General features: G+C 29.1%; 1 protein-coding gene across 3 annotated transcripts in view; it reads left to right on the forward strand.

Annotated features, from left to right (window-relative positions):
- Positions 1–23942, forward strand: part of LOC143206495 (ketimine reductase mu-crystallin) — a 55097-nt gene that overhangs the window by 25626 nt on the left and 5529 nt on the right. For 2 of the 3 annotated variants that reach the window (XM_076419066.1, XM_076419065.1), the window contains exon 6: positions 12398–12540. In XM_076419066.1, the coding sequence (XP_076275181.1) occupies positions 12398–12468 (71 nt within the window). In that variant the 3' untranslated portion in view covers positions 12469–12540. Of the gene's footprint in view, positions 1–12397; positions 12541–23942 lie in introns of those variants that run through there. The other variant, XM_076419064.1, reaches the window with a different exon arrangement.

A 23942-nucleotide genomic window follows, 5' to 3' on the forward strand; every position in this document is an offset into this window, starting at 1 on the left:
GATGAGGTTAGGGCAGGAGAGTACGGCGGGTTCGATAATCAACCGCCACTATTCAATACAAAAATAACTTCCTTTCATACCTTTGAAACAGCATTTCACTCATTCATTTCACCGTACTCATTAATTTTCAGTATGCTCACTGTAAATCTCTACCAGCAAGTAAAAAAGCAAGACTAAAGCGAATAATTTATGATATGTTTCTATAACTCGTTTTCACATTATTTTCAATATAAGGTCAGAACTGTATTTGATATATAACGTATATTAAAATAATAAATATCTTTATACTAAAGTAAAACCACAAGAAGTAACACTCACTAACCTTTTTTTAAGTATCATTTAATTATATCTAGTTTCTATTAAGTTTTAATATTTAACAACAGGTATTTAATTTTAACTGCTGCGTATTTTCATTACTTTACTTATATATTCCTATAGTCTCTTATCTAAATTTAGATTTCTTACCTAAAATATACATTACAAAAATAATAAATACACCAGACTAAAAGAATAATTTATTTACTTACAATATGAGGTAACTTACCCCCTCGAAATTAGGAAATTGATAAAAGAAAGTGCTTAATAGAATTAGTAATCAGACATATCAAAAGATTCAAGAATATAAACCGAATTACTTCGAAAATTATTTAAGTGAATTTAGCTGGGAAGCAGACAAGGATTTCTCGCTATGTAAAGCAAGAACTGCATGTTATGTCTTATTATTATAACAGTATTCAGTAATAGTTTTTTTCCTTTTCTTTTTTAAAGTTAGTTCGTGAAGGAATTTTTACATTTTGGTCTCGCTTATACTACCGTTGGAAAATATAACCACCTATAAAATTAACTAAAATTAACTGCCCCAAGCAATTATCTCCGTCCTTTCCTCTCTCACAATTTATACGGGAAAGGATTCGTACATCTTCGTCTGGCATCACGAATTGAAAAACAGTCGAACCGTGCATTTGATTGAAAATCGTAATTACTATTTTCAGTGGCTAGTTTTTTGACTATTGACTGATTCGATTGGTTCCCAACGCTAGTGATAATGTAAACATATCAACCTTTAAATCCTATCACTAGATGCAGCAACATTTTTTAGAATATCTACATACAATACATAATATTACCTATATAAAATATATAAATACCTTAATAAAGCTTTATTTCCACTTATTGTAATTTTCTAAAAATGTTTTTATATTGTTTACTTAAAAAAAATCTTTAAAAGTAATGTTGATATGTTCCAAGGCGAGTTGAGGAAAAAAGTGAATCTCTCAATATATAAATATTCTGCTGAATGATGCTGATTGAATATCACGTATCAGAAAAACCTTTCAATTCGTAATAGTTTTCTTGTATTTCAGTTTCCAGGGGAGCTACAATTATATGAATATTTTACTTTTCAACGCCATTAATACAAATTTATCTTTATTGTTTCTTTTTGCCTTTCCTTCGCAGTTTTCGAACGTTCTTTGCTACATCATTAACGATAGAAATGCTAAGTCAGTAGAATAAAATGACATATGTATCAAGTGTTCAGTACAGTTATTGTAGTTTTCTAAATATATTTTTATATTGTCTTTTTATAAAAAAAACTCTTTTAAAGTAATGTTGATATATTCCAAGACGAGTTGAGGAAGAAATGAATCGCTCGGTATATAGATATTTTGCTGAACGATCGTATTGAATATCACGTATCAGAAAAACCTTTCAATCCGTATTAGTTTTGTTGTGTTTCAGTCTCCAGATGAGATGCTGCAATTATATGAATGTTTTCCTTTTCAACGCCATTAATAGAAGTTTTTTCCTTTACTTCCCAGTTTCCGAAGTTTGTTTGCTACATCATTAACGACAGAAATGCCAAGTCAAAAGAAAAAAAAGGACACATGTATCAAGTCTTCAGTACAGTTTTCTTCCCACTTAATGTAGTTTTCTAAATATATTTTTATATTGTCTTTTTATAAAAAAAATAATAATAGTAATAGTTTTGTTGTGTTTCAGTCTCCAGAGGAGATGCTGCAATTATATGAATATTTTCCATTTAAACGCCATGAATACACATTTATTTTTATTGTTTCTTTTCTATTTTCCTTCGCAGTTTTCGAAGGTTGTTTGCTACATCAATCGATCAATAGAAATGCTAAGAGCTAAGAAATGTTGTCCTTATGCGAGAACAATATGTTTTAACGGTGCTCCGTTTACCAGACAATTAAATCAAAAGCTAAATATTCTAAATATCTAGTAAACAAATAGGATAGACGATTTTTATTATTTTCAAATTTTGTTAATCTACGTTGGGACGAAAATTTCGCATAACATATATCGCGTTTTTCTTTCGCAGTTGTATATTATACAAATTGTATAAATAATGTAAAATGCCATTTTACGTGATCATACACTTCTTGATCGTTTTTATGCAAACCTACAATAACTCTTTAATAGGTCCAACAATACGAGAATAGTCATAACACAAATTCTTAAATAACTCTCACATTTTTAATACACTCACTTTCCGTTTTAATATTGTTATAAATGTAAAATTTGGGTATTTGTATTCCGATTCAAGATTGCCTACCGGAATTTTGCGGTAAAACGTTGCCAGATTTTGTAGTTGATTTACGTACAACAGAAACGGCGAATAATCTAGCATATATGAGTGTTAGAGCTAGCAGCGTGTCAGCCAGAGAATAAAATGCTTGTTTATATATTTTGTGTCACCGATCTGTCGGCTATTTCTGTTTGCTTGATTAGGGCGTATTTCTAATTCTTCCGCGATGTAAGCTTTAACCGTGCCAAATTTCACACGTTTTTTTCAAAAAGACAGATCATATTTTGAACCTAAGTTTCGTCATTTTGAGGTTAAAGTCAGTAGAATAAAATGGCATACCCTTCAAGTCATAACATTGGTTACTTAGATGTGGCTAGTGAAATGTGTTACAAAAACCGGAATTAATTACCCACACAATTTGAAACTAGACCATTATGAAATAAACATATCAACCTTCAAATCATGTTAGTAGACACAACACATGTTTCTTAAAGTATTTAGTGCTATATTAGTTTCGCTATATAACGTACATAAAATATATAAATACCCTAATACAGTTTTCTTTCCACTTATTGTAGTTTTCTAGATATATTTTTATATTGTATTTTTATAAAAAAAAACTCTTTAAATGTAATGTTGATATATTGCAAGACGAGTTGAGGAAAAAATGAATCGCTCAGTATATGGATATTTTGCTGAACGATCGTATTGAATATCACGTATCAGAAAAACGTTTCAATACGCAATAGTTTTATTGTGTTTCAGTCTCCAGAGGAAGTGCTGCAATTATATGAATATTTTCCTTTTCAACGCCACTAATACAAATTTATTTTTAATGTTTCTTTTTTCCTTTCCTTCGCAGTTTCCGAAGTTTGTTTGCTACATCATTAACGATAAAGTATCTTTTATAAAGTTGCTCTATTTGCGTTCCGAATTTGTTTTGGATGTCAAAAATATATCCAGACACTTTGAATGTTAAACTTTAGTTTAGAAAGTTGGTATAAAATTTTTTAATTATACGGAAATTAAAAGTACTTGTAATAGTTGCTATGGACGTTTTTATTTCACACGTCGATAACTTTAGAATTACTCAAATTGAGCAGTTGGAAGTTTTAGTTCGAATAAAGCCATAATATAAAGTTTGAAAACGTTACTCTTTTAGTAGTTGTTTAATAAGTATCACAAATGAACGCTTTTATGTAATAATATCAGGGTAAATATGAAAAAGCGGTCGTTTTATTAGCTAGCTGGGTTGTTCAATATTTTTTTAGAACATGATAGGACAACCAATTACTTTATAAGCATGTTTATGTTTTTTGTAACTATTTAAAGTAATTTCAAAAGAAAATTTCGAGAAGAATTTGTCCGTTGTGTGACAAACCAAACAAGATGCATAGGTATTAATATAATATTTTTTTCAAATGTGCTTTTTTTAAAAACTTTTTAACAGATGAAATAATGATTGTTTGTTTTTCCAATTAATTTATCGACATAACTCTGCATGTATAACTAAAATTATCACTTTGCTTGTCAATTTTAAATATAAAAATTTCACTAGTGTTTAGTGGACTATACACGTTTTATTCAGTTACGGCTTACGGCAGAAATTACTTAAATCCAAACTATTTCGTGTACTTTTTTTTATTGGTCATTCAGAACATATTATAAGTAGACTTTATTCCCACAATGTGACTACAATCACTGAAGGTCCTGAAATTTTTTCATTTTTCGTCTTTCATATTTCCCATACTTATATCTCTTTATTACTCTCATCACTCTCTGTCATTGTCAGGTAGTATTCGATATTAATTGAGTGACTACATTAAGAAAAAAAGGCTGATGAGAAATAAATATATAGTCTATCCAATGTATGAATCCAAATTGTGAACATACGTCATCAAAATGTTTAATTTATTGCCTGTCGCAATTTGTAAATTGGTTTCGAAGTTAGAGAATATTTTCCTTTTTATTTTATTCTAGCTGAAAAGAGACACAATGCTGTCTGATAAATTGAATCACGTAAACGAATGAGCCTGTCAATGTCGTCCGGTTGTCAAATGTATGCAAAATTCTTGAAAGCAATAGTGATGAGAGATTATAACTGTAACCTATAAACTGTTATGGCTGTATAATTAACTGTAGTTTTTAGATGTACTATATTGTTAAACTAAATTATATTTGAAAACATTTTTGTTTCATTATTTTATTTAGATTAGAAATTTGTTATAGTGCAAAGACCCAATAAACTGAAACTCAGAGTTGATGCGAAAACCGTTTGTAGCGTTTTAACATCATAAACTGAGATGACGTATATTCACACCAACTTTGGATAAACTGTATATTTAAATATTCCGTTAGTTCTATTTTTTAACTGAAACAAGTTTATTTTGTAAAAAAGATACGCTTTATGTAAATTTTTTTGAAAATTGACAATAAAAACCTTACTTGTTAGACAGCGATATTAGGTTTATTTAATACTACATCTAAAAATTTAGAAACGGTAATCTTCCAACCAAAACAAAACTTTTACTGGATTATTAAATCTCGACGTAAGACGAATAACAGAAAGTCTATATATTATAAATTAAATCATTCTTCTAAATTTCATTCCATTTTATCCCAGTATATTTATTGATATTAGGGGACTAGTTTTGGCAGATAATTTCATTAACATAAATTCATCGTTTTTTCCTTTTGCTTTTTCTTTTGTTTACAACTCCATGTTGGAAAGAATCCAATAAAAGTTGATGTTTTTCTGTTCGACATTCGATATCATATTTTTTCCAGTTGATGTGATTGAAAATAAAAATTTTTTCAACATGAACACTTAAAATAAAATAAAGTGTTTACACATAAACTAAATATAGAAACTTTTTGAAGAATTTTTTTGCTTATTTATCGTAAAGGGAATTGGGTAATCTTTCCAAGTTACCTTAAATTTATATCTTTATAATAGTTTTATCTTTTTGTCATTCGAGAGTTCTTAGGAAATAAAAAAAAACCTATTTATTTTTTAATCTAAGGGTTGATTATTGATTGATTGAAATCGAAGTATTATTTGTGAAAATAGGATAGGCTATTGTCTGTTGAATACGACGTAAGGGGTAAACATTTTAATTTTGGAGTTTCTGTGTATTTATAGTACATGTTCGAGCTTCGAATTATTAAATTATTTGGAAAATTCCTTCATTTATATCAATTCCTTTTTTGGTATGTGGAGCAATTTTTTACAACTGCACTGAAATTTCGATATATGATATGGCAATGAATATTCATATATTTTTATCCATTGGGCAAACTAATTCTAAGAGTCTAATAATACTTGACCTCGACCAGAAGCATTCATTGATATAAAGTCTATTGAAACTTTAGTTTTAACAACATATGAATATATGAATAATATTCTTTTAAAGACAAGGCATTTATTATCATATATAAAAGGATAATTAATTATAAGGCGTTTATATTGTTAATACAATAAAATATTAGTTATTGTAAGCTTAACTGAAGCTTATTCTGTCATATCATTATTTATTAAAGTATAGAGAACGGATTGAAAATTTAAATCCGAAGTGATTGATCATTAAAGTTAATCTGTAAACTAACTATATAAATTAATGAATCGTCTATGTGGATACTATCGTTAACTTATTTATTTATCAGTTGAATAATTATTAATATTAACATAAATATTCAAATGATAATTTAATGTAAAAAATTCGTATTTGGTCTGTTTTCAGTCAAATTTTCTTTCATAGCTCGGATATACGGAATTCAGATCAGATCTACGTAATGAACGACTGGTAGAATTTCTTTTCGGTTATATAATAAAACTGTTTTCAAGCTTCTCGTTGAGCTGTCAAAAAATAAACGTCAATCACTAGAGACATAGTTCACCTCAACTGCTTCAAAAAAAGGTCTTATATCGTTACAGTAACAGTCTATTTTATTGACAAAGAATATAGGAAATTTCTCTTGCCAACTTTATTGGTCCTTTATTTTAATGTCAAGTTGTATTGCTTCTGGGGAAAAAACATTTGATTTTGGTGGTTCTTGTGAAAGTATGACTACTTCATCTTCGATATTTTTATGTGAACTCTACAATACGATTTGATGAATTGATGATTTTTTTTCAGGAGGTTCAGGTTCTGGAAGTTGTGGGCAATGCGAGATTGTAGAAGAAGATGAAGTAAGGTTAAAGTCATTTCTTGGTACTGCGAATTTAATTTTCCATTTCTCAATTCAATACCAACCTGAAATATATAAAGATAAAAATAAACATATTTTAAACATTTATTTATTCAATTAATATTTTGATTTACAGAAAATTCTTAATCTTCCACCCATATTTGATTATATATTTTGATTTTGCTTTGATTTCTATCAAGTCCTTTAACTAATATTGCATATATAATAGGTCAATTGAAAAGTGTCCGGCCTACCATTGTAATACAATTTTTTTTAGCAAAATTTGCTTTTTTAATTCAACATAATTCCCTTCAAGTATGATACACTGATTATAGCAACTCTCCAACTTTTCGATACCATTTTTGCAGTACGATTTGTCCTTTGCTTCAAAATAGACCTCAGTTTCGGCGATTACCTCTTCGTTCGACGAAAATTTCTTCTCGGCGAGCATTCTTTTCATATCTGAGAACAGGAAATAGTCGCTGTGGGCCAGATCTGGAGGATACGATGAATGAGAAAGAAATTCGAGGCCCAATTCATGGATTTTTGACACGGTGCATTGTCTTGGTGAAGTAGCACTTTCTTTTTCTTCAAATGCGGCCGGTTTTCGGCGCTTTCGTCCTTCGAACGGTCCAATAACGCTATGTAGTAGTCGCTGTTGATGGACCTTCCTTTTTTAAGCTTTTTCGGACCTGGTTCATCCTGTGCAATCCACTCGGATGACTATCGATTGGACTTCGGAGTGAAATGATGGAGCCATCTTTCATCCGTTGTCACATATCGGTGCAAAACTCGAGTTTATTACGCTTGATTATCTTCAAATTACGCTGGTAATTAGAGGGTCGATATAATCAGTGTATCACCCTTGAAGGGAATTGTGTTGAATACAAAAACTAATTTTGCCAAAAAAATGTGGTAGGCCGGGGACTTCTCAATTGACCTGTTAATTTCTTACAGACTTCTGTAGCGAAATCGACTTTTTCGATGAAATATTCAGCGAACAGCTCCGAAAAAAAGATGGATCAAGATGACAACAGCTGCGGTTGTGACACCAATAACAGCATTTTGGTTAAGAAGTAGACACTCCCCTTAGTGCCGACTGTGAATTAATGATAGGGTTCAGAATTTTACCAAGGAAACTCTACAATGACAAACAAAATTTATAATTAAAAACAAACAGACCTAAAATAACAAGAAAAATAAATCAATTAACACGAAATACTGGTCCCGTTAATGGTTCGAATAAAATGCGAGATTGATTCAGTAATAAATTTACTGTTAATTAATTAATTACGTTCCGGAGTTAACTGATCCATTTCAACGACTTAATTTATTTGGACGTCTCGGGTCGCTTATTTTTCCCGTAGGATCCGATCGTCTTCTTTTTACATCGCCTCTTTCGCGCCCCCTTCGGTTCGGCAATTGGTCAAGCGGACGAAACAGGACCGATTTATCTTCGGCGAGTTTCCTCTGTTTTTCACTCGCGTCGCCCGAAGAAAACCTTAACGAAAATAACTCAACTCAACCCAGATAAATGAGGGCGCATTTTTAAAGCGACATATAACGACGGTACCGACGAGGCATTTTCACATCTCGGCCCACCGTAAAAAGATCAACCTTTGGTATTATGAAATGGATAATATTTACGGGTTTTCTAAATTAAGATCTTGGAAATCTGACGAAGAAAATGACTACGTTATGTTTACGTAATAGAGCAAATATACATTGTTCGATATTGAGATTAGAAAGAAAATACTCCAGCAGTTTTAAGACGTATATTGAAATAATTCATTAAATAATAAAAATATAAACGATGACAATGGCATCTGTTAAGTCAGACAATGAATAAAACAATAATGGCGTAAATATGAAGAGGAATATTATTATTAAAAGAAAGATGTGCACTGTATGAGATGATACCGAGGATACCAAGGATCATGGATTACAAAAGAATGGTAGTAGGTGGATCCGGTGGCAATGGTTCAATCATGGATCGCTAACAATATCATTAAGCTGTAACTGACATGATGACTGTACTAAAGAATCACAATACAATGATTTATAATAATTAGTGATAGCGAATGTTCCAAATTCGATAACAAATTAATAAGTTAATCATGTTTCCCTCTCAATAGAATAAAGGTTATAAAAATTATATGTTAATATTACTAAAACTCGTTTTCACAGTTTTTTCACTAAATGATTATAAATGTATTTGATATATAATATTAATTAAAGTAATATATGCCTGCATATTAAAATATAACATCTCAAAAACTAACAGTGACTAACCTTTTTAAATTGCTTATATCTATAAAGTAAATAATTAATACATTGTTCAAAGAATAAAATGTCATCTAGTTATGTATTTTATTGCCTTAATAGCAAACAGCTTTATACTTATCAATATTTTAAAATGTTTAAAAAATTACTGTTATTTATTCATAATATCTTTATCGATTTGTCCTATGTGTTTCATCTTTGAAAATGATGTACTTAGTTTCATTTTATCTGCTGCATATTTACATTACTTCATTTATGTGTTTACATAATCTTTAATTTTTCCATATAGTTCTCACCTAAAATATATATTGAAAACTAATAAATATAAATATAAATGAATATCGTTTTTTACTTATTAATTCCACTCCTCGATCTTTTAAACAGTAGCTATAATGTTTTCCCTGTCAGTAGATGAATTCAAGCTATTATTTTATGTATTTCCTTTAAATATGGAAATCTGATTTATCTTTAATTTGCATTCTAAGACGTTCAACTTTGTCCTATATCCCACATGGGAACTCAAAAAAAAAGAGGAATTACAATTCTATGAAGCTATTTTATAATTGTTGATATTCTTTGCAAGATTCATTTTGAATGTTGATGCACAAACTAATATATTTATTATCTACATACTATATTCGGTTAGTGCTTTGTTGAAACGTGCATTTATTAATCAAACCTAAAAGGAATTAAAAATGAATCGCAGAAAATTCTTAATGACCTTTAGAATTACCTGTAGTAAAACATGGGGCAAAAGTACCGCTACAATTGTTGCAATTTTCTAAATTAATATTTATTATTAAATAATAATTATTGTCACTATTTCTGCTCATTCTTGCGGCGTATATTTATCCATAATAAAATTTGGACGTCTACACAATACGATGGTTAAAACGAAACTGAGCTAAACGTCTCATAACCAAAATTGCGTGGGATCAAAATGGTAGCGGAACTTTTGCCCCATCTTGTACACTGACAAGAGCAATTTGTCTTCCCTATTATGTGTTCGCCAAACATGAAACATTAATTTGTTATATGTGATCATATTATTCTTAATAATTGTTTGCCATAACTGTGTAATACTTCAATACGGCAATAACCGCAAGTAACACAAAATCTTAAATAACACCGCTTAAATTAAATAAATTCGTTTAATAATGTTTTAACACACTTACTTTCCCTTTAAATATCATTACTAATGTATAATTTAAGTATCAGTCTTCCAATTCAAAGTTGCCCCGCCGGCATTTTGCGGTACAGCGCTGCTAGACTATGATTTTAAAAATTACGCGCCCGTGGTTGATTTATGTGCAATAGAAACGACGAACATTTGACTGTATAAGAGTTGGAGCTGCCAGCGCCTAAAATATTTATATATATATATATATATATATATATATATATATATATATATATATATATATATATATATATATATATATATTGTGTTACCTATCTAACGGCTATCTATCTGCCGATAATTGACATATAAAGCTGATTAATAGATTTATAATATTCGATAGACATATTCTAAACAAGACTTTATTTTTCAATGATATGTACTACGATTTTATCATAAACTAGCGGCCCGCTCCGACTTTGCACGGGCATAAAATATATATGCCTATGTCACTCAATGAAAACATGATTAAAATCGATCCAGTATTTTTGGTTCATTCATTACTGCCCTTGGCTTGCACGCATTAAATTTGGAGTAAAACAATTCCTCTTCCCCTATACTTACTATGAAGATTTCCTGCTATCTTTGGAATATCTAAATTCATACAATTTTTATTACATTACACATTTTTAAATGCAAATTTTAAATTTGTAATATCTCCGAAAATATTTGTTTAATTTACATGCTGTAAGGAACCATATTGATCTATATTAATTGCACACTGTATTTAAGGTACTTTAAATAGCTTCGTAAATAAGCCATTTTCTCACGTAAAAAGTAAACAATAAAAATGGTTAATGTGGGTTATCCCTAAAAGATAAACATATACCATCGCGGACTTTTTTGTAGACCTTTTTATGGTGTACAATACTGTAGTACATTAATTTGATCTAACTCGTAGAGTTAGGCAGCGTTTTTGCTAATTGCTAAATAAGCCTAAAAAAATAGGTTAATTTACGACATCATGTTAGAAACCTTTAAAATTAGCAATGTTGCCTTAGTATATTATTCATGTATTATACATATAAACCTTCCTCTTGAATCACTCTATCTATTGAAAAAAAAGCGCATCAAAATCCGTTGCGTAGTTTTAAAGATTTAAGCGCACATAGGGATATAGGGACAGAAAAGGCGACTTTGTTTTATACTATGTAGTGATAAAACCGAAAATTTAAAAATTTGCTATATTAAGTTAGACACCAATCAGAAACGTTACGAAACACTGACGTCACTTACCGTATCCTAACCGTCATTTCCGCATTCCAATGTTTGAACTTTTTAGCGCGCTTTAGCGAGAGATAAATGAAAAATTTGAACTAGGATGTATTAAGGCAACTAATATACCCAGAAACGACAAGTCGATGATGACTGTATCGTGTGGCTGTAACTCTTATAATAATTTTTAAAAAATGGTAATAGTGCACTTCAGCCATAAAATGTGGTAGAATATTGAGAACATTAAGTAAAATACGATTAGTACAACTCTAGAAGAGTAAATTAATTAATTAAAGTACACGTAATAATTTTTATGATGATGAGTTTAACAGTACTATCGAAATGATAATTTTATATAGGTGGTAGTAATTGCGACACAAAAATATTGAAATTATATACAGTTGATGGTGGATATCTGATTCTCTTAAACTTTTAGTAGTTCCTTGGAACAAAAGGATTTATAATACCCTTAGAAAATTATAGGCACATCAAACTGCAATACTTCATTAGCTACTTAAGAAATCTGTGTTTAGACATGTTTTAACATATTAAGTTCTCCTATAAATTCTGAAACTAGATCTCTGCTAAATTAGACAGAACAATTATATTAATTAATTTTAGACATCATTTTGTAAAAAGGTAAAAATAATAATTAGAGTTTATTTTTTACGAATTTTTAGATAGTTCATTAATACAATGCTTTTTGTATACCAACATTTCTAAATACGAATTTGTCTTGAAACCCATTAATGGATTAATGTTAACGCCTTTTCTTTTGTTCCGCTTCTAAGATTTTGGTGATATATCGTCTATTATGATCATCATTATTAGTGAATGCATCATCCATCCTGTGTTGTATGTAAGGTGGATTTTTGGGCGCACTGTTTTGATTATTACATGGTCTACGAACTTATTAAATAATCTAGTAGTAAAAAATGTGTTTTTATATGTATTTCATTTCATATCGTTTATTTTTGTTACAGGTTTAATCGTTGAGGACTGTGCTATGGTGAGGATGCTATTCGACAAATATATGAAACAGCCAGTCAGTTAAAGATAGAAAATTATCATTCAAAGGCATTGAAAGGTAAATGTTTTATATATAATAAAATAATATTTTAAAATATATTAGCATTTTTCATACCATTTACCACCAGTTTTTTCCTAATTACTTACTTGAATGATAATTCATTAATTATAGTAGTTCAATTATCTTCTAACATTTTTGTCGCTAGTTATTTGAACATAAATCTTAAATATCCATTGGATAATATTATCAGGATATTTTTAGTCTGGACTCAGTTTAAGTAGATATTCCGCAATATAAATTTAACTAACTGGTAATAGCCAATGGAGAATTAAAATTTCGGTAATAAACATACATTTTTAAAGTCCGATATTGGCTTGAATCCAGTGTTTTCGCCATTTTTCAATATGTGACCATACATTGCAAACAAGGGTTGATATTGATATATGTTTATGATGATAAGATAAGGAAATATTGATGCAATTTTCCATGTTTTGGATCCAATTTTTTGAGCACTTTTTCCACTTCGATTGAGGTATTAATTTCAAAATACACGTTTCGAACGCATGAAGCGCTTCTTCAGATATCGAAAATAACCAATGTTGGTGGATTCTGAGTCAGGACTGTATTTTACCAATACATCTGGCTTTAGTGCCGGAGGAGATCTCATATGTTTTATCAAATTTCCTAACTACTAACGATTGCCAGAACACTAAGTAAGTAAACTACAGTGTATCCAAAGAAGTTTTGAGAATATATCATCTAAATTTGCAACATCAAAACTTCGCCTTGTTGCCATATCTGAGTTTTAGTTCAGTTTGGCTTTAACATACAACACAGTTACAATATAAATAAGATAATTTAACAAAAATATTGTTATGAAATATCATTTATTTTAACATTATAGTAAATGTTTATATTATCGAAATATTTAAAATTACAACTGAGTATAAGTTATAATAGTTTGTAAGTTAGGGTTGTGTTTGATTCTGTATTTACATTGAACTATTTTCCATACCACCTATGAGTAGAGCTCTGGGTGCGTTTTTAGTTACATCCCTTGGAGGCCTCATCTACCTAATTAATAATTGTGTATACAAGTAATATATTTTACTTTTCTTACATTTAATATTCACCTTTTACGCATAGTTCTTGTGTGCTTTAGTTTGTTTGTTAATACATGTAAACATCTTTCTTGATAAATCTAGATTTAATCACTGCATTCTCCTTAATACATTTGCCATATTTGCAAAAGAGTTACTATTATTTTTCTCCTGGCACATTTTAACCAAATGCTTATGTATATTCTAATCAATAACTCATATCTCTGCACATAAATCTCTTATTCTCTTTACTATATTTACTATATTTACTATAGCATTTCCTACAGTTATCATATATTAATTATATACTCAACTTGTTGGTGAGTAATATAATATGATATTATATAAATAATATGTTGGTAACTTTTGTTGGATAACAGTATTTATATTATCATCTTGTCGTGAGAGATCATTGAGTAAATTGGTCCAGTTCCGAAATATTCATGTCACATCTAAATACATAAATTGAAATAATAAGTTTAATTGTTAATATACTTTTCAGACTAACAGTTTCCTTGAAATAATTGGATCAAATTATGTTTGTATTTAAAAACTACTTACTTTTTTTATACAATTAAAATATTTATTCTCTGATAGAGATATTGTGTGACCGTATCCATGTTAATACGCAGTGCAGCTGCAACACGCGATAAAATAATTTCGCGGCAATAATAAAAATCGCAACAAATTAATATTTAACAGTTAAAAATGCTTACCTCTCTAACAAATTTTACTGACAAGAGGGACCTCCTTTATCTCTGTTCAAAGTAACTTATTAGAGAGGTAATCTGTTCTGTCTGGCTTCGGAATTTTCAATCAGAATAATAATAAGCAGCGATTTCAAATTTATCAAAACAAGCAAAGCATTAAAACATCGTTTTCTGGGTTATAATCACTTATTTGGAAATTTTACATACGTTTGACAACCGGACGACTTTAACAGACTAGTTCAGTTATACTTTTTATTCTCTTTTTAACTAGAATAAAATAAGAAGGAATATATTGTCTGTTTCTAAAACGAATTTACAAATTGCGACAGGCATAACATCTTGACGACATATGTACAAAACTTCTTTGGATATACTACAGTGTTAAATTGTATTGTTTGATATAAAATGTATATTAAAAAAACCTATTATTCGAAACATTCCTTTATTGAATGTTTTTCCTTACAATTGACAAACATCATTTTTTTCTCTTCTAAAATCTAAATCTAAATAGTTTTTATTTTGGTCCACAAGAAAGGACTAATATACTTCACCCGTTTCTTGCTGTTTTTAAATCAAACCAGAGCAATTGTTTTGGTACCTTTTTGAAATTTCAACATTAAATTTCCGAAAAAGGTTCAGAAAATATAATTCCGCTTTCAACGTGCTAAACATAATGAAATATATCTCAAAATACCCTATAGGCCTAATTAATTATCATTACTACCCTGGCTAGTAACAGCTTTATATATATAAAACAGTTTATCTTACCATATTTGTACAAAGCAACTGTACTGAAACTCGAAAATGTTGCACTAATATAAATTAGTTCATCTAAACTTTGTTTTATATCACAATTTTAAACGTAAATTAATTAAAAATATACCATATTTTTTATTAAATAAGTACAACGCTGATATTTAACAATAATGTTATAACATATAATTTTTTTTATATTATGGTATATAATTTTACATGTACATTAAAATTGCAAATAATGTTACTTCGTTTAAAAGCATTTTTATTTAATTAAAATAAACAGACAATTTAAAATAAACTTGATTATCTGTACAAAGCTGTTCAAGTATAAACAGAAATATACAGAATGGGATGATAAGTCTTACTTACAGTTCTGTCAAGAAAGTATCCTAAAAATAAAAAAATATGCCACTATTAATGTACCATTAGACTGGTTTTATAGACAATTCACATATTTGGTAGTTTTCTCTTTTAATAAATAGTTAAAATGATATTAGCAATATATCATTAATATAAATTGAAAGAATCTTCACATTTTGGGGAGTTAACAAATAAAATGTGTTTAATTTTTTCATTTGAAATTACATGCCCCTATGATAAAGCACTATTCTAACTTAAGACTAAAGCATATCAGGAACATAGACAACATAACAACAACAACAAACATTAAAGTAGTTCTGTTTATATTAGTTATTTCATCCAGCATTTCCTTTTTATATCACAATATTAGATACAGTTTATTTAATTTGAATTTCATAAAAGCAAAATAATTAATTTTTATTGTCAACTTAAGATTTTAAAAAATGCTTCTATAGCCTATCCAATAAAATAGCCAAAGTCATTAAAATTTATATTTATCCATTCAATTATTATTACTAGTATTTTAGGGAATTTTGGAACCTAATCCAATTTCATGGGCATGTCCCGACGCATCAGACGTCATTCTATATCTTTTTAGTTATGATAAAATAAGAAGGAAAAATGTTCTCATTGCCAAGACGTATGAATTTTTAGAAAATGTTCTGCAATATTTGGAACTATAACTGATTCTGAGTGTTATTAATTAAAATCAGTCTGGTTATTTTATTGGCTTAGCTCTGCTTCATAATATGGTATATATTTTAAAAGATATCTGATTTAAAATAACAGTTTATTCTCTCTTCTTTATAGATTAATTTATTTATCATTCTATGGACAATCTTAACATATACTCAGCTAAATATATTAAATATAATTTGTTAAAATCATCATTTAACATAATAATAAAATTACTCTCTGTACAAAGCTGTTGTTATCTTAACAGACATGTTAATTCGGATTCCATAGCGAATCTCACTCATTACAGCTCTATCAAGAAAATATCCTAAACATATTATAAGGGTAATGAATATAAAGATGTTCTCTAATGTGCAGAATTGTTATTGCCACTACTAAAATGACAGTCTTGATGGATATTACGAATAATTGAACAGTAAATTTGTTTTATCTAATGTTGATATTTTTAATTAAGTATTCCAATAAAAATAATGAGTTTAGCTAAGTACAAGGATCTCTGATCTGCTTTTTTCTGCTTCTATTATCTCTGTTATTTAGTTTTTATCATTTTAAGTAATTTCTATTTAGAATTGTTATTATTAACTAGTTGTATAACTTGAAGATTTCCTAATTCCTCGGGCAGAATTAGCGAAATATCACGTTATTTATCTCAATTGGGTAGAAAACTGATCACTGTTTAGCTGGTGTATACTCCCAAATTGGCCTTGAGATAAAAAATATTGATTTTTTAGTCAATAATCAAACCTCTTTGGACTTTGACGGGATTGTACTAAAACATAAAACTGAGTAGTAATCCCAAAAATGTCAAAGACAAAGTTCTTCGATAAATTACCAATGCATATACGAAATCAAATGGATCTATAAAGTTATCCAAGAATTCGCTGTAAAACATGAATGAAAGGCGCAAAATCACAGCAATGTGGAAGCAATACAGCTACTGGATAAGACGCAGTAAATCTGAAGATAGAGGCGAAACAAACAACATCAACTTGTTATTGTGTATAATTGTTACGTTTAACTTTAGCTTAAATAGTTTAATTTAATTTTACTTTGAGAAAGTTTGGGTCTTGCTTTTTTTGAGAATATTCAAATATTTCTATCACTGGGGATGCGCGCGCTAGTGCATTATAGTCAATCTACCGGACCACGATAATTTTTAATGTATCCTCACATAACCAAGACGGCGGGCAATCAAAATGGTAGCAGAACTTTTGCCGCACTTGTTCCTTGTATCAAGGCTGGAGATTTGTGGTCCGAGTATCTGGTAATAGCTGGCAGTAAAACACAATAGTCTAAAAACATATTTTAGAGAAGACAGCGGCTTGAGAAGATTGAGAGAAAATTTTCAAAAACAACTTAAAACAATAACAATAAATGAGTAAAATTATGAGAAAAACTAATGCAGAAAATATCATCACATAAATCTTTGGTCGATTTTTACTCAAATATTAATGACAAGAACATTAAACCTAAAGCAATTTGTAATTTCCATTCATAACAAGAAAGGCGTTATTAACATTGATAGAAATGGTGTTTTGAGAATCATAACAACTTTCTGCTCGGAAAACCATGATAAGGAAAATAGTTTGGCATACGAGCATGTTCTTTCGGGCGAGGCAGTAATAAAGTATCTCTCATACTAAAAAATCGATAGATAAGTTACGTTGTTTAAGGATTCTTGAAGTATAGAGAATTCATTGGATTAATTCATAAATATTTGGGCAATCCATCTGATGCTTTGTGTACTCAAGATGATACTCTCTCCTAAAATGCTCTGCTTATTGAATTATCTTCTTCATAACGAAAACGCTATTTCAATATGTCCAGGAAATCCAGAAAATTGGCACCAAAGGAAGTATTTCCTGCGAAATTCCATCTCTCTTTAAGTGATTTAAAGAGATTTGGTACAAGATCTTTGGAAGGAAACACTCAGTTTTGTCAAATATATATACTATATTGGGGTGTGCGTATTCATATCATTCATATTTATAGACTTCCTAATCATTCATTAATTATCTCAGCTGAAATATTTTTCATATATTGCTTGAGAATGTGCCTTGGTATTGGGTGGTAACTGATTTTGACTTCCATTCTGGCAATTGAGGATGCGTCGTCCAGGCATACTGTTATCGCTTCATTCATGGGCTTGCTAGGGAAAAAGAAAATAGTACCGTTGATCTGGATCTTTAGCTGTTTGGAGATAGAAGGAAACCAAATGACAGCCAGCAGCTTTGCAGCTAGAAAGGCAGTTTTGAGTGATAATGAATTTTTTTACCATCTGAATTACAAGATTTATCATATTTTATTAATAAGATTTTCTTAAAATGACCATATATCCAATAAAACAGATAACGGACGTTATCAAAATTTAGAACGTCTGCACGTCTCAATGTTGTCGCATTAAATTGAACTTTTGGTTTACAATGTTTGTGGGTTTATGACATCAAAACAATATCACTAACCTTTTGAAGAATTTTGTAGACCTCTAACAACAGGGTCGACCAATACAAAATGAATTTTATAGATTGTTTCGGTAACACGTTCCAACTCATTAGGCAGGATTTCGTCTCTTTTTAACTAGGGTAAATGAGAAGGAAAAATCCGCTTCGAGTTTAAAACGAAATTTACGATTTTACAAACTCTGCTTGACAGCATTTTCAACGTGATCTTTTAGTGGAACGACTGTAATAGTTATAATAGGCTTATGATTGGTTTTGGCCAGTTTATACATTCTTTTATAACAGATTCTTACGGACTAAACATATTCGAATGATAAATGATATATCTCACTTTCTTGAAGCTTTTATTACTCTTGATGAATTGAAGATGCTGTTTAGTTATCTCCAGGAGAAAAAAACATCATTTAATCCGTTTGCTATTAGAACTATCTTTTTTTTCTACTTTTTACATTTTATTTATAGCTGTGTATGTTTAACACCTTTAACTATATTCTTGTTTACGATCTTTTGTATAGTCTATTCAAAGTTTTTTTGTGTATACGTCATCAAAATGTTTAATGTATTGCCTGCCACAATTTGCAAATTATCGTTTTATTCTAGTTAAAAAGAGACACAATGCTGTCTGATTAGTTACAACACGTAAATGAATATGCCTTTGAAAGTTGCCCGGTTGTCAGACGTGTGCAAATTTCTTGAAAGCAATAGTGGTAAGAGATTATAACTCTAACCTATAAACTATTGTGACTGTATAATTAACTGTAGTTTTTAGATGTACTATAGTATTAAGATAAATTATATTTGATAACATTTTTGTTCAGTTAATTTATTTAGATTAGAATTTTGGTGAACGTCAAATCCAAACTGAATTAAAACTTAGAGTTGATCCGGCAACACACGTATGTACAAAAAAAACTTTAAACAGACTACATGTAACTGTTTAAGTAATTTTATTTATTCTCTACAAACATTTTGACAGATGTACAGACTATTCATTTAATAATATATTCATTAAAATATTGTATTATATAACTATATTATTTGTATGTTCATGAAAAAAATCTTGAATAAATATGATTGCACGACAGTTTTTAGATTACTTTTTTGTATTTTATATTGCATCGAATATTTTAATTGGATTTTGTTTGTTAAAACAGATATTGAAATGTAATTGAATTTAAGCTCCTCCGTAAAAATAGTTCATACATATATGAAATAAAATATTAATGATCAAAATGTAATGAGAAATACGTGCTGCATTTGCACATTTTCAGTTTTCGTATAAAAGATAAGATTGACTACTTTTTAACTCATTTAATGCAAGTAGTTCAACGATTTTACGTTTCCTAACACTGAACGAGCCCATTAAAATTGTTATTAAAGAAGCCATTCTTCCAGCGAATTAACGGTTATGGTCGTAAACTGTCGCATCATAACACCACTATCCGTAAGTTTTCATAATTTATTATGAAGTTTCATAACTCTCTCCCAAAGTAGTTTGGTTGATATAGTTTGGCCTTTAATACTTTATATTTTGGAAAGTAAAATGAATGAGAGACGAATAAGAACCTTTTATATATATTTTTTTTTTACATTAGATATATATTTCGGATATTATAGATATTATATTAGATTTTTTATATAGATTCATCAATACTCAAGCCTTCCTAGCTGCAAAGCTGCTGACTGTCATTTAGTTTTCTTCTATCTCCAAATAGCTAAGGATCCAGATCAATGGTACTATTTTCTTTTTCGCTAGAAAGCCCATGAATGAAATGATAATAGCATGTCTGGACGACATTTTCTCAATTGCCAGAATGGAGCTCAAAATCAGTTCATAACCACCCAATACTAGGGCATAATCTCAAGCAATATAAAAAAAATATTTATTTTTGAGATAATGATTAATGAATGGTGAGGAAGTCTATAAATATATATATATATATATATATATATATATATATATATATATATATATATATATATATATATATATATATATATATATATACATATATATATATATATATACATATATATATATATATACATATATATATATATATATATATATATATATATATATATATATATATATATATATATATATATATATATATATATATATTGATTAACAGAAATAAATGTTGAGATGACACAATGTGAGCTGTATGGATCCTCATTTTTGGGGTCTGTCAATTGACTAGCCTTATGCTACAGGCCAGTCAGTTTCAAATGTTCATTGTTCTTGCCTATGTCTTTAGATTTCATATCAACTTCGAAGTGAAATGTAAAACATATTATATATTCTAATAATATTAAAATATTATAATATTTAATGTAAAACATAAAAATATCCATTTATTTATTAGTGTATTGGGACTGGTATGATATTCTATGAGTTCTGCGTGGTCACATCTCTGGTTTTTGAGAAAATGTGAATTTCAAATACATTAGATCCTCTAGAACTACCACACTAAAGAACTTCTGTAAGCACCAAAAATAGTGAATATAATATTCACTACTTATTACTATTAATTCATTCAAATAGATTAAGTAATATTATATATCCTTAACGGGAGTATGTTTAATTATGCTCATACATAAAACAGAGTGAGCTTTTTCATTCCTTGTTGCACATGCATATTTTTAATTACAATTATAAATTTCAAAATTATATTTTTCAGAAATGTGATAATTACCATGCCTCATAGATTGACTATTTTATTTCTCATAGAGTTAGAGTTTCATCAAATAACAATAGAAGCTTAGTAAGAACAATTCTCTCATTACTTATCAGTCGACCCTCGTATAATAAATTTCACAATAATCAACGATATATGTTCTAATAAAGTAATAATTCATCACCATCACCAGCGACTAAGCTTCTTAAAATGTAATTAAGCTTCTTAACTATAATTAAAGTAAAATATAATTTTTAGTTAAATCGATATAATAAAGTCTAATATTATGTATATTTTAAAAACTAGAACGAAAATAGATACCTAAGTACAACTCAAGCCTATACTCAAGTTTAGAAACAAACTTTATTTGCCGATAAAATTATTAAAAATCAGCGAAAAATAAGTTTTAAAGAAAATGAACTTTGAAAATAAATTATAAACTTACGGATAATGTTGTTATGATGCGACCGTCTCAAGACATAACCGTTAACTCACCCTAAGAATGGGTTCTTTAATGGCCATTTTAATGGGCCCAACTGGATCTTATAAAGGTAATTGGAATGCAGAGAAGCGTACAAATGTTTAAGTATTTGGGTTAATTGATTTAAAAGTTATAACGTATGGTACATCCGGAATAATAGGGATTAAGAAGTTCAGGCGGCGTCAGCTCTACTTTACATTTATCGAGACTTTTCTTACATTGGTGGAAAAACAAAATATTTTCAATAAAACTATTAACCTTATATAACTTAAACTATAACTTCGTCTGAACAATACCTATTTAATGAGTAATGTAGTACTTCTTACTACTAAATGGCTAAAAAAGCAAGAAAATATTGAATCGAAATCTATAAGGTTCCATTAATTTGTTTACACTAATGTTAATGTATACAGTATTATTGTGTTCTAATTTAAACACCAATCTAGTCCATTTTGGCGCAGCTATTGATTTCCTTTCCCAAATATCTATGGAGATCATTATTTCTGAAGTATATTGGGACATTAACAGCACTCCACTAATTTTTTTTGAAATTGTTGAATTATGTCCAGGATGTTCTTCTTGGCACAAGCCCATATCTAGATCCTATATGTCCTTATGGGCCTACACATTTGGTTATATGGCATTACATTATTATAGAATTTTCTCTATTGGCTATTTCTTACAAATAGAAATTCTTTAAATTAAATTAAAATTTATTTTATTTAAAAATTATTTCTTCTTCTTTACAGAAACCTTCCAGCACAGCTTCGCCTCCAGTGCCATTTCTGAATATTTTGCTGCGTTAGCGTATGGAATCTTGGATTTTCTGATAGGGATGTGTCGATTTCTCTTATATGTAAAATTGGCGTGAACAGATTTAGTCTCATTCAAACCGATTCTTCATCGATTGGTTTAGTTACCGATTTAATTTACTGCCGTTTGCAATTTTATTGCCGTTTCCTCGAGGTTTTCACCTAAGGATCAGTCCCAATACTCTACTCTGCAGCACTCCCTCTTATTTTTTTTTCAATTCCGAATAGGCATCCTCATTCTTAATCCTGAAAGTCCTATCCAAAATATGAGATTTTAACAATTCTGTCAATTGTATGGATAACATTTTGCTTAATTTAAAATTAAAACACACTGGTCATAAAACTTTATGAAAATCTTGTGCCATATCTAGAAAAATGAAACAAAAATAACATTATGTGCAACAAGGAATGAAAAAGCTCACTCTGTTTTATGTATGAGCATAATTAAACATACTCCCGTTAAGGATATATAATATTACTTAATCTATTTGAATGAATTAATAGTAATAAGTAGTGAATATTATATTCACTATTTTTGGTGCTTACAGAAGTTCTTTAGTGTGGTAGTTCTAGAGGATCTAATGTATTTGAAATTCACATTTTCTCAAAAACCAGAGATGTGACCACGCAGAACTCATAGAATATCATACCAGTCCCAATACACTAATAAATAAATGGATATTTTTATGTTGGCACTGGAGGCGAAGCTGTGCTGGAAGGTTTCTGTAAAGAAGAAGAAATAAATTTTAAATAAAATAATTTTTAATTTAATTTAAAGAATTTCTATTTGTAAGAAATAGCCAATAGAGAAAATTCTATAATAATGTAATGCCATATAACCAAATGTGTAGGCCCATAAGGACATATAGGATCTAGATATGGGCTTGTGCCAAGAAGAACATCCTGGACATAATTCAACAATTTCAAAAAAAAATTAGTGGAGTGCTGTTAATGTCCCAATATACTTCAGAAATAATGATCTCCATAGATATTTGGGAAAGGAAATCAATAGCTGCGCCAAAATGGACTAGATTGGTGTTTAAATTAGAACACAATAATACTGTATACATTAACATTAGTGTAAACAAATTAATGGAACCTTATAGATTTCGATTCAATATTTTCTTGCTTTTTTAGCCATTTAGTAGTAAGAAGTACTACATTACTCATTAAATAGGTATTGTTCAGACGAAGTTATAGTTTAAGTTATATAAGGTTAATAGTTTTATTGAAAATATTTTGTTTTTCCACCAATGTAAGAAAAGTCTCGATAAATGTAAAGTAGAGCTGACGCCGCCTGAACTTCTTAATCCCTATTATTCCGGATGTACCATACGTTATAACTTTTAAATCAATTAACCCAAATACTTAAACATTTGTACGCTTCTCTGCATTCCAATTACCTTTATAAGATCCAGTTGGGCCCATTAAAATGGCCATTAA

Source organism: Rhynchophorus ferrugineus, unplaced genomic scaffold (genome assembly GCF_030347505.1).
Source record: "Rhynchophorus ferrugineus isolate W39M unplaced genomic scaffold, kcgeb_rfMv2 rfM1, whole genome shotgun sequence".
Lineage (NCBI taxonomy): Eukaryota > Metazoa > Arthropoda > Insecta > Coleoptera > Curculionidae > Rhynchophorus > Rhynchophorus ferrugineus.